The following is a 13,488-nucleotide window of genomic DNA, read 5'->3' as shown; positions in this document are numbered from 1 at the left end:
GGATAAGAACCAAAAAACAATGCTTTGATGCAGTGAATGGCTTGTATAAAGTTATTTTGGGTTACAATATGTTATAATACAATGAATTTGATTGATTACAAGTACAAGAGATGCAGGAAGAATGTTTAGAAGTGAAAAGAAAAGACTTGTTGATATTTGGTCCCAAATGGGATAAGAACCCAAAACCATTGCTTTGAAGCTGTGAATGGCTTGTATAAAGTTATTTTGGGTTAGAATATTTTATAATACAATGAAGTTCCATAATTCGAATGAACATTCGACCCATCGAACTGGGGGGGGACTTATTGTTGGTGTAGGAATTAGCACCAACGACATACCGGCCTAAACCAAGACGGAATCGAATTAAACCAATAAATCGGGGAATCCCGGTTTATTGTCCAATTATTGCAAAAGGTGCTTTATTCCTAAAATGGAATAGACGACTTCGGATCATTAGGGTTTCGCAAACCCTAATCGAATATTTATGATAATATCTTCCGAAAATCTAAGGAAGAGGAGCATTTATTGTAACCCTAAATCCCTCGTATAAAGGGAGAAGATGTCTCTATTCTAGGGCATCGATCATTTAATAGCAAAAACCCTAGTTCTTCATTTGTTCTTGAGCAAACCCTAAATCGTTCATTTCTAGGTCGAGTCAATCCTTTTAATCCGTTTCAATTCGAGTTCTTGAGAGATTGTTCAAAGTGAATTTATTCTCCTTTCCTTAATAAATTCATTGTGTGAACCCTTGGTTCAACAGGGCGTATGTGTATATTTTAATGTTCTCTCAATTTGTGTGAAATGTGTCAAAATGACACTTTTGTGAAATAGAGGAAGTAGTAAATTAGAAAGTGCGGAATCCGACTTCTCCAACACTGAATACAAAGCAAAGCTTACATAAGTTCCTACTCCAACTACATTCTTATTCCAACAATAATTTATGTTCTAACAACTTCAACATAAATGCTTGTTTAGTTAATGACCAATAGTTTATACACGTTTAGTGAATGATCGCTAGCTACATATATGTATATGTTAATAATTGTGTCATTATGAAACAACAATATTAGAAATGTACCAAGATCATAATTCATTTGCCCCACGGTGGGCGCCAAAAAAAAAAAATCATAATTCATTTCATCGTAACTCATTATATTTAAGTCATCATCTGCTATAATAATTATTAATATATCTATTTTAAGAATTCAAATCATACATTTAAGTCATTTGTAAAATTTTATTGTTTGTTATGTTAAAAATTTCTCATATTCTTTATAAAAATATCAAATCAAACTATTTTGACATGTTTCTTATTAAAATATGGGATAGTTTATTTTACTATATAAAATAATGCATTTTAACAGCATAAATTTATGAATCTAAATAGAAAAATATTTAAAATTGACTCGTTGCTCAGTCAGAATTTGGTTGATATTTATATATTATTTAGTCAAAAATTTTGACTCGTTACAATTTTCTTCCATCAACTGAAAAAATCATTTTGTTTAAATAATCAAATCATAGCACATGCTGGAAAAACATATTATTTTATTGATGATATGATGATTTATCTGCTTCAAGAAAGTATAATCATACAAAGATAAAAAAGTTAAACATAATGCATGATAAGTGACAAATTATATGTAGATGTTATTTTAGGATTCGTGATTGGACGAGGTAGATGTTATTTTAGGATTGGCCGAGGACATCCTATATAAATCTCATATGCGGGTTTTTTAGAAGAAGTGTTTCCTTGTGTTCTTTAGTTTTTTTTCCGCTTAAGGTTTTAGCCTAATGCTTATGTCTTAGTTTATGGTTTCGTTTATGCTAAACTTCTTGGATATTTACTTTTTGAAATTGAAAATGCATTTTTGTTTTTTTTAGGTAAATAAATTGTTTATGAATATTTTTACCTTTGCTGAATATTATTACTTATTATTTTTGAAACCAATTAATAATGGTATTTTAATATCATTATTTACACATTTTAAGGTTGTGTACTTCCGTTTTATTAAGTTACGGATGAGAATCTTCAGATTCCAAACTAATCATTCCTCTGATGAAATTTGATTTACATCTCTAGATTCTGGTTCAACCCACCGGTTTAGGTTTCTCAACGACGTAGATACCTAAAAAAGTGGCAACAAAATGCATAAGTTCCAAAACAAATTATTTTGTTAGTAGAAGAAGTTCAAAAACAAATTATTTACAATAACTTAGGGAAAATTGTATACTAACCTGTTCATCCCAATCTGTTCTGAGAGTCATGATGGTAAGCACGCAAGTCTGAACGAATACCCCAAAGAGCATTCCGATCCATACACCCTAATTTATATATATAGAGCATTAGTGCTGGTATGATCGCAAACATATTGACAACTAAAAAAAAAACAATATAGTAAATTTTATAAGGGCAAAATGAAACTTACTTTAACTTGCAAACCAACAACGTAACCAAGGAACACACCAATAGGAATCCCAACAAGGTAGTAGCAAGCAAGGTTAACGTAAGCAACATATCCTTGCCATCCAGCTCCAATCGCAACTCCTGTTCCGGTTCAAAAGAACATAATGGTTTATATACATCGGTTCGATATTAATAACCATATCATACCTCAAAGTAGAAACTATGTATAATATATACCAGAGAGAACTGGTTGAACACTGTTCATGAGGATGGAAAAGGCTAAAAGAGGTGAAAGATCGGAGACTTCCGCGGCGACAGCTTCACTTTTAGTGAAAATGTAAGAAACTCTTCCTCTTAGAAACAAGAACACGAAGAAGAGAACTGTTCCTATAGATAGAGATGTGAAAACAGCCATCTTTGTTGCAAACTTGGCTGCTTTTGCATCTCCCCGACCCAACTCGTTGGACACTCTCACACTATAAATATAGATAGTATCAAAGAAGAAAATATATATCTTAACATTAAAAGCAAAAAAGATGACGAAGACATTGTAAATACTATTTAGTATCAATCATAAAGTGAAGTATGTAAGTAAGGATTTTATATATGTTATCTATGCACCTTGCTGCTGCCAAAAACCCAAGTGTTATCATCATCTCCAGTCCATTTATGTTGAGGCTACAAAACAATTGGTAAAGAAGAGTTTATTATCTGCTATTTTAATCTAACCTTCAAGAGTGAGCATGTGTAGATGTTTTTGAGATACTATTGGCTAAAGATATCAAAAGAGATAAAAGATCAACATTTCTTGTTAATTATACCAGATAGCTAGTGCATCAAGAGCCACCTCTGCGTTTTTCAAATTTCCAGTGAGTAGTACCAAAATCGAGTTGTACCATAACTCCAAGCTGTCCAAAATATGTGATTCATAAATAACAAGATTATAAAATTCTCAATATGTGATTTATTTTGGAAGAGGAAAATCATTTCTGACGACTTAAAAAGCTTAAAGAGCACGTGGTTCTGTGAACCTTCCATCTACCTATAAAAGTTTCATATGAACATTTTACCTTAAGGATCAATGACCAAGTACATGCACCAAGTGAAAACAAAACTCATATATAAACCAAGATAATAGGAAACCAAAAGCTAATCAATATGAAATTGTTTCACTAAAAGAAGAAGGCTTACCAAAGCATTCCACCTGAAGACATAGAGAGTTTGAAGACGTGCCACAAATCTTTGAACGCCAAGATAGAGAATCCTCTCCATGTGTCCTTACACCCACCGCACATGACGAACATGAGCTGCGCAATGTTAGGCAGCCAGAAGGCAACTAGCGTCGAGGTCATAGCACCAGTGATACCAAAATCGAAATGAACCATTAGGAGCCAAGAGAGGAAGACATGGACCGCTAAAGAGACAGCAGCCGCGTAGGCAATGATCTTGTTCTTGCTCTGAGCTTGGAGAAACATCTGGCAAGTGAATGAAACCACGAAAGAAAAGATTATGCCTATGACCCACAGAGCTATGATCCGAGCCACACGGACAATATGTTCCTCTTGACCTAAGGCTAAGAGGATAGGGCCAGCGAAGACGTAGATGGGAGTGAGGCAAATGGTACAGCCTGTGAGGACGATCCATGACCTTTGGAGGTAGATCCCGAGCATATGGTTTTGTTTGGCTCCGAAGGCTTGACCACATAGTGTTTCTAGTGCACTGGCCATACCTAGCTGCATTTTATTACACAAATAATTATAAAGAGTTGCATCAACCAAAGTTGGGACAACAAAGTGTTTGCCAAATTAAAATAACATATTCGAACATTACAACTAATTAATTAAACATAACAACTAATTCAAAAAGTGAGAGTAATAATAGGTGAAGTACTACTAGGAAGTACTCACTAAGATACCAAGACTAAAACGCTGGAGAATAGTGAAGGTGATGGAGTAAGCGGCCAACTCGGTTGGGCCAAGATGGCCGATGAAAGCTTGACTTATCATTGAAACACCGAACGTAGAGAACCTTGTGAAGATCGCTGGCGCCGCCACAACCCATTGCTTCTTTGATTCGATCCAAACCTTCTCCTTCATCCCCAACTCATCCTCCTCATTTCCCCTCTTCTCCGCTGTCTTTTCCAACAAAGTGGCCGTGATCTCTCTTCCTCTTCCAGCCATGGTGGAGTCTCTTTGTTGTACCGGGGATGACAAGTGAGTAGGTGGAAGTGAATATAGTAAAGAGATGGCTGATAATTAAAAAGAGAGCGAGGAGGGAAGAGTTTGTGTCTAATTAATGCTTGAGACCATTATTTGAAGACACATAGGCCTTGACGACGTGTTGATAAAATCAAGAATCAAGTACCACAACCACGAGTTAAACCATCGTTAAAGGTATCTTAAAGGTAAGATTTACATAGGGAAGTATCTTATATCGTCATGTATGTGTAAATCTTAGATACCTTTGTTAATGATGCTCTTAGACCATCCACAAAACTAAAACTAATATTTTTAACATTCAAAACTAATTTATAAATCATAAACACTAAACAATATCCCTAAAAACTATACCCTAAATATAAATAGTCAACCCAAATATTTTTTTTTAAAATACACTTTCTAAAATTAACTTTTTATGTTTATGCTATTTTGGAAAAAAAACAAATTGTGGTATTTTCGGAAAAAAAACTAAAATCATAGCACCTAAGAGAATTTCTCTTATTTTAGTTTTTTTTTTGTGAAATCTCATTTAAAACATCTAGATTATGGTTTAGTCTAACGTTTCAGCGACATAGATATCTAATAACATTGAACAATAAACAACATATAAATTAGACAAGTGAATTTGTTATAATGAACGATTAGTACTAGTCATTTTGAAAATTGGAAAATATATAGATGTTTTATTTTCTACCAGAAAAATCATAAATTATAGTGAATAAAAGAATTGAGGAAAAGTACTATTAAATTTATAAAATTCTTAATGATGAAAAAATATATGCATGTATTGACCTACTGATCACAAGCTAAGGTTTAGCATAAACAACACCAATTCCTATTCCAACCACATTCTTCTTCCACCAGTAATTTATGTTCTAACAACTTTAACATAAATGCTTGTTTAGTTACACGTTTAAAATGTTATTGAATTTGATATATAAATGATAGATAGCTACATGTATAATAATAATTGTATCATTATGAAACACAATAATAGAAATGTACCAAGCTACCTTCATATAGTTTTAGCAGATTCTTAAGTACAGTATCTACTAATGGAATCTACCAAATAATATGATATCCTATATATATATTCTTTAAACTTTAGTCTTATCCCTATGTGTATGTAATATATAAATGATTCCTAAATAGTTTTTGATTTGTATCGAAACCAACTGAAATTGGTATAGATATTAGATATATCAAAGTATACAACGTACTGGTAATGGATAAAATATTCTTACACAATTGTTTTAACATTTGTTAGTAATAATCAACGATGTCGATGTTAGATATATCAAAGTATGCTGTGCAAACATTTATACACACAAGATGAGTTGAGAGGCAGAGCACTTTAATGGGGTTGTTGATAGTCGTCGGTCGAGTTAAAGTTACATTATTATTGTTTTGTCATCGAGCTTAAATTACTTTGATAATCGTATTTATGGAATATATTGATGATGTCTACATATTTAAAATAATTTATTTACTGAATTTTATTATGAATGGATATTTGATATTTTCCTTAAATCCTCTTATGTGAACTTCACTTTCAAATCTGTTCAAATAAAGTAAATTTTTGGATAATTAGTGTATAGTGTACAATGAAGAGGTGAGATCTAAAGCTATTTTACAATCAAATTAATGCGTTCATAATAAAAAACAAATTCAGGAGAGTATAAAAAGAGATAAAAGATAATTACCATCGAAGTATATATATAATTATTTTGAACTCTTAATGAATAATGACACAACCACAAAATTAATATTTCAATAAATTAATAACAAGATAAAATTATAAATTATAAATTTTTATTGACTCCGAATTGAGGTATTTAAAATATTTAAAAACTGAAATCATTATAAACTATTATTTTAAAAAACGTTTCTGTAAATATATAGTCTCAATAATACATAAAAAATAATTATTAAATTTTATTTACATATAATTAAGATTATGTAGTGATATATAATCTTTTCAAAAATTAGTATGTAAACATAGTTCTAATAATATCGTAATTTCATAATATCATAGGGAAACTACACTGCAGGGACACAAATAAAAGAAAAATTAAATATCCAATACTCATAAAATTTTATTTAGCTTATATTTTTACAGACATTTTTCTCCCTATGCCTATGTAGTTCACATTTCTCTCCCATCATTTCTCTCCCATCATTTCTCTAACTCTTCTCTCTCTCTCGTTCTCTCTCCATCTTTCTCTCTCTTTCTACCCATCATCCAATATCTCTCTTTAAAAATAATGTTGTGAAAGTCATCTAAAGAATTAAGTAGACTCGATCAGAGAATGTGTTGTGTTTTTCTAAGTCTAACAAAAGCATATTTCATATTGTCTCAAATAAGAAAAAAAACTAAAACAAAATCCATTAAAAATGTAAGAGACAAATATTTTGTTCTCATTCTCTGTATCTTAAGAAAATATTACAAACTCGGTTCCGTTTAGTCCCACCGCGTTAACCTCTTCCTCCACCACAAGCTTTCCATTCTTCGTCACAAGCTTCGTCTTCAGCGGCGGCTTCGACGGATTTCTCACCACGATCCCTACACTTCCCGCTCTATTCTCGTTACATATCTCTCCTCTTCTCCCTCTCTCCTACTCTTCGATTAAGTTATGTAGTCTCCCGACCGCGGCGGTGGACAGATAAGAAGAGGAGGAAGAAGAAGAAAAAGAAGAAGAAGAGAGGGACATAGACAAAGGTTCGTGGAGGAAGAGGTGTTGTGAGCATATTATCTAATAAAATGTTTTTGACTGGATAAGTATAATATTATCTAATACAAATATTGTTATATCAATACAAATATAACATAATTTTAGTAGCTATTGATTAATGTCTAATTATATTGTTTTCAGTTTGATCGGTTATAATATCAACTATAACATTTATGGTTATTTATTTGGTTAACTATGTAAATCATATATTACTAGTATACGTTATAAGTTATTTGATAAATTCATAGTTATCTAGTTAAATTATTTATAGTTAAATATATGTTACCGCTATAAATTATATGTTATTCGATAAACTCATAATTATCTAGTTAAATTAATTATTATATGACTGATATCAACTAACATATATATTTACGTACTTGTATAAAATATTTATATTACCAGTTTATATAAATACTCAATTTAACGGATAATATGTAACTTACTGCGATAACATATTATTTAACATGTTTTAAAAATTATCGAATGTTTTTAATCACTGATGAACAGTGTTATCGAATTCATGAAAATATGTATCGGTTTGAGTTTATAAAACAGTGGTTATGCTTTAGATTTTATAAATAAACAAAAACGTATTTTTGTTTGTGTTTATAGAATAGTGGTTAGGGTTTATATTTTGTAATTAAACGAAATTATATTTTAATTTGGGTTGACAAAATAGTGGTTAGGGTTTAGTTTTTGTAATTAAATGAAATTATATTTTCGTTTGGGTTGAAAAAATAGTGGTTAAGGTTTAGATTTTGTAATTAAATGAAATTATATTTCAGTTTGGATTGACAAAAATATTGGTTAGGGTTTAGATTTTGTAATTAAACGAAATTATATTTTGGTTTGGGTTGATAAAATAGTGGTTAGGGTTTAGAGTTTATAATTAGTCGAAATTATATTTTGCTTTGGGTTGATAAAATAGTGGTTAGGGTATATATTTTGTAATTAAAAAAATTACATTTTCATTTGAAAATCGTACATAGATAATAGAAAAAATAGTTGATAACTTAACATTTATCGCCAACGGCACAAGTCTAGAGTAGTCAGATTTTTTTTTCAGAAAATATTTCCTTTCCCTAGCCTAGGCATCCTATTTAGCTTTTGTCAGTTTATATTTTTTAGTTAAATCGGTTGAGGGTTACAAAAGTAACTTTGATAAAGTAGAGGAGAGAGATCTAATAAAAAATAAATTTATCACATCTTCATTTTTAGTTTTCAGATTATCTATGCACCCAAATTTAACAAGCCCTATATCATATATGTTAAATATGACACCGGTATCACTTATTTTTACTTAAAACTGTATAATCTAAAATATATCAATAATATAGCTACCATTGAAGTTTGGTGGACAAAGACATTGATGGTGGTCTCGTCCATTTTGCTCTCTCCGTAAATACTAAACTGAAGTTTGAAAAGCCATAGAGATGAGGACATAATTCAAGACTATGCATAAATGATTGAATCATAACCGATAAGTTCGGACTGATTTAGCTACCAAAAAAATGTATTAGTCAAATAAGAGTAAACGTTGAAAAAGAATACACAAACCAAAAGAATAAATAGTCCTTACTTTTCATTCGGTTCACCATATTATCGACAGAGAAACAAAATTCGGATATGTAAGGGCATTCTTAATAGTAACATTTCCAAGAGTATTTTAGGGTAAAATACTTTTTTAAGATGTTACCATTAAAAATGATCTAAAGAGAAAAGAATATTTCTAATGAGGCAACCCGTGCAAAAGGTTATTAAAATTTAACACTGATATATATTGGAAACAAAGTATAACATAAGATTCATATTTAGAACATCCTTAACGTTAACGGAATGTAAATATATAATATGTTGCAAAATTTGTTTACCCTCTAACAAACATATATACATATAGCTCTTAAGGAAATCTTATTCAAATTACTATATATTTTACGTCAAAATTCGTTAACGTGTCTCACATTTACACTTTATAAGTTTGTATACAGAAGTGAGGGAAATAGAGATAATGTATATTAACAAAATTCCATTACAAACAAAGTCAAGTTTGTTTAAGTTCATTCTTCACAGTTATTCATTTTGTAAAGTTTGGTTTTGACTTCTGCGTTCTGGTTCAACCCAACGGTTCAAACGTTTCAACGATGAAGCCACCTTGCATGCAATGATATTAACAATAAGCAAAATATACAACAATAAAGAAATATTTTGTTATAACAAAAAAAATTTAGGATCCTTTTATGAAAAATAATAATATTTAATATATATATTTGTACCTGTTGATCCCAGTTTTTTCTCATAGTCATTATGGTAAGCACACAAGTTTGAACGAAGATTCCAAATATCATGCCTAACCAAACACCCTACAATTTTAGAAAACGAACACTATATCTATAAATTATCTTCCTTATTATCAATTAAGTATATTAATTTACTGTGAATGTAATAAAATAAAATAAAAAACAAAAATAGACACTGATCTTACTTTAACTTGCAAACCAACAACATAGCCAAGAAAAACACCAGAAGGGATTCCAACAAAGTAATAGCAAGCAAGGTTAACGTACGTGACATATTTTTGCCATCCTGCTCCAACAGCAACTCCTATATATATATCCAGTTATAATCAGTACTTCAACATGTAATAAAGGGTTAGGAACAAATATAACAATATGATAGTTACATAGTTCAAGTTTCATATGCATGAGTTAGTGCTCAATGACGATTTAATGTCTCATGGTAGATCAAAAGGGAAGATACATTACCAGAGAGAACAGGTTGAACACTGTTTAGGAGAATGGAGAAGGCCAAGAGTGGAGAAAGATCGGCTACTTGTGTGGCAACAGCTTCACTTGTTGTGAAAATGTATGAAACCTTTCCTCTTAAGAACAAGAAGACAAAGAAGATGATGATTCCTATTGAAAGTGATGTCAAAACCACTACAATTGTCGCAAATTTGGCCCCTTTAGAGTTTCCACTCCCGATCTCATTTGACACTCTTACACTATTACAAAAGTAAGAAGAAGAAAACAAGATGTGTAAATGATGTATGAATTAATCAAATATCTAGGATGATTTCAAAATAAGAAGAATATAATCAAATATATCACGCTATAATTATTTTAAATTGTCCCCTAGCTAGTATTGAATTGTATCTAGCTAGTATTAAGTATATATAAAATGTATGCACCTTGCTGCTGCCATGAAGCCGAAGGCTACCATCATCTCTAGTGCATTTATATTGATGCTGCCAAACAAAAACAAAAAATTGAAACATATAATACGTATCCTTTCATTTGGCATCAGTGTATCTCATATATATGTATTAGAATTCAGTTATAAAGCTAAATGTACAAACACGTATGAATATAACTACAAGGACAAGATACACACATAAATCTAAATAAATATATATAGTTTACCAGATTGCAAGTGCGTTAAGAGCAACCTCAGCATTTCTCAAGTTTCCAGTGAGCAGAATCAAGATCGAGTTGTACCATAGCTCCAAGCTGCCCAAAATTAATATCACGAAGGGTTTGCGATTATGTAGTACCATAACAATATAGTATTATGTTACAAATATGCATAAACAATTAAAAGTTCTCTATAATGTAGGTAAGTACTACTTTGGCAATCTTAGATTACAAACGTATTTGTATTTGTGTGACTACTATATTAACGTTGATGCTGGTCTGAGGAGATATATGTTGAATATTTTTAGGAGTTGATACAATAAAACTTGAGAAGACTAGAAAAATCATACCAAATCATGCCACCGGAAGACACAGATAGTTTGAAAACAGGCCAAAGATCTTTGAAAGCCAACCAAGAGAATCCTCTCCACGTGTCCTTGCACCCACCGCACGTGACAAACAAGAGTTGTGCAATGTTAGGCAACCAATGAGCTACAAGAGACGAGGTCATGGCACCAGAGATCCCAAAATCAAAATGAACCACTAGGAGCCACGACAAGAAGACATGGACCCCTAGTGAGACAGCAGCCACGTAGGCTATAATCTTGTTCTTGCTCTGAGCTTGAAGGAACATTTGGCAAGTGAAGGATGGCACGAAGGAGATGTTGATGCCTATGACCCATAGAGCTATGATCCGAGCCACACGAACAAGGCTTTCCTCTTGACCTAAGGCCAAGAGGATAGGACCAGAAAAGATGTAGATGGGCATGAGGCAAATGGTACAGCCTATGAGGACGATCCATGATCTTTGGAGGTAAATCCCAAGCATGTGATATTGTTTTGCTCCGTAGGCTTGACCACAAAGTGTTTCTAGTGCACTAGCCATTCCTAACTGCATATATAAACTATTAATAATGTGATAACTATTAATTTAAGAATAGTTGGTGGATATAATAAAATAAAAAGTAGGTTTAATAAATGTGTGTATATATATATATATACACACAATATAACATCTCTAAATTAATAAATAATCGATAAATTAATATACTTTCAAACTCAAAACTGATTTTTTGGTTCATTTTTATATCAATAAATTAATAAACTTAAATACTTTCGAAGTATAAAGGTTTTACTATATATTATGCAAATACAAGATGTAAATTTTAAGCTCGGATGTTGCATGTTGGTGATTTGTGACAATAAAGTTTATATTGAACTATAAATTCTAATTAGTAGTATAAAAAAGAAGAAGATTTGTCGCATTTTAGAAAAGTAGAACAACTACCTCTAAAGTCATCTGATAATATCATAAGCAAATTTTCATATAATGAATTAGGAATCTTACGCAGGATATATGCTGCACACCAAAAATAAAAACGAAGACATTGGCAGGTAACCCATTGGACATTAGTGGCCAATGAATCTTGTCACAATACTTCTTGTAAATGTTGTCTTTGCTACACTACAGAGCACACATTTTTATCTTAACATTTTTTTGTCCGAACATTTTTCAGAATCAATATATTTTCCAACTTTTTTTGTTTAAAGGGGATTCTTTGTATTCGCCAACTATTCTTTAAGAAAATTATCCACCCTACTAAAATCTAGTTACAATGAAGTGTTTTTGCTACATTTTGTCGATAAAAACAATTGAACAATCAAAACTAATGGAGTTCAAATTCGTTGAGTGCAAAACAAAAAAGGTAACGACATCAACAATAAAGTAATAAACGAATCACTTAACGACGAGTACGACCAAATACAATGTCTTCCAAAACCGTCAATATACAATCTATAAAGTAAAGAGATATGGCATATTTTAATTTCGTAAGGGCAAATAGTTGTCTGATTGTGAAATTTCATAAGACCAAAACAATCTCCGACAAGAAGTCTATCTACGCATTCACATAACCATTTATATATTGTATCATTCAAACTAATTTAGACATCCTAAGTTCCTAACATAGATATTCTAATATATGTTCGCAGTGAAGTGTTAGTGGAAGGAAGAATATAGTGATATAATAATTGTATTATTCTCGTTAAATTAATGCGTATATATATAGCAAACTTACCAAGATACCATTACTGAAACGGAGGAGAACGGTGAGAGTGATGGAGTAAGCAGCCAGCTCGGTTGAGCCAAGGTGGCCAATGAAAGCTTGAGTTATCAAAGATAGTCCAGACGTAGAGAATCTCGTGAAGATCGCTGGTCCAGCCACAACCCATAGCTTCTTAGATTCCTTCCAAACCTTCTCTATCATCCCCAACTCATCCTCCTCTTCTCCACCTTTCTCTCTGGACTTTTTCAGTAGAGTCTCCGTCACGTCTCCTCCTCCTCTGGCCATGGCTATTGAGAGAGTAAAGAGAGAGAGAGAGAGAGAGATCAGAGAAGAGATGAGAGACTTTTGTTTGGTGGGTTGTTTTTGTTTATTAACGAAGGAAATGAATACACCTTTTTTAAGATTCTTTGTCAAATTGGTTAATACTTTTTCATGCATCGCATACCAAAAAAAAAAAACTAGTTTTTGAACATCATAGGTTTTAGGCCCATTCTTAATGATAGACCAAAAACCTTAATGGGCCGAAATAGCAGATTAAAGCCCATTAGAAAAGGAGCAAATAATTGGAGAGATGGGAGGGAGTTACGGACACGTAACTTTTTACAGAGCAAGGAAGACTTTTTTCTACTTTATAACAACTTTAACTTTTTT

At 31.7% G+C, this 13,488-nt stretch overlaps 2 protein-coding genes across 2 annotated transcripts; both read right to left on the bottom strand.

The window, feature by feature from the left end:
• Positions 1–2,048: 2,048 nt before the first annotated feature.
• LOC17899730 (protein DETOXIFICATION 21) lies at positions 2,049–4,587 on the bottom strand. Its single transcript, XM_006307274.2, has 8 exons — positions 4,315–4,587; positions 3,599–4,140; positions 3,229–3,315; positions 3,029–3,085; positions 2,645–2,883; positions 2,430–2,548; positions 2,239–2,325; positions 2,049–2,129 (listed from the first exon to the last, which is right to left on the bottom strand). Exons 1-8 carry the CDS (start codon positions 4,585–4,587, stop codon positions 2,049–2,051), a joined length of 1,485 nt encoding a protein of 494 aa, XP_006307336.1.
• Positions 4,588–9,304: 4,717 nt separating this feature from the next.
• Positions 9,305–13,151, bottom strand: LOC17900838 (protein DETOXIFICATION 23). Its single transcript, XM_023777428.1, has 8 exons — positions 12,850–13,151; positions 11,122–11,663; positions 10,781–10,867; positions 10,549–10,605; positions 10,124–10,362; positions 9,844–9,962; positions 9,635–9,721; positions 9,305–9,512 (listed from the first exon to the last, which is right to left on the bottom strand). Exons 1-8 carry the CDS (start codon positions 13,120–13,122, stop codon positions 9,432–9,434), a joined length of 1,485 nt encoding a protein of 494 aa, XP_023633196.1. The 5' UTR covers positions 13,123–13,151; the 3' UTR covers positions 9,305–9,431.
• Between the last annotated feature and the right edge of the window lie 337 nt (positions 13,152–13,488).

This window comes from Capsella rubella, unplaced genomic scaffold (assembly GCF_000375325.1).
Source record: "Capsella rubella cultivar Monte Gargano unplaced genomic scaffold, Caprub1_0 scaffold_1, whole genome shotgun sequence".
Lineage (NCBI taxonomy): Eukaryota > Viridiplantae > Streptophyta > Magnoliopsida > Brassicales > Brassicaceae > Capsella > Capsella rubella.
This window is presented reverse-complemented; position numbering and strand designations above follow the sequence as displayed.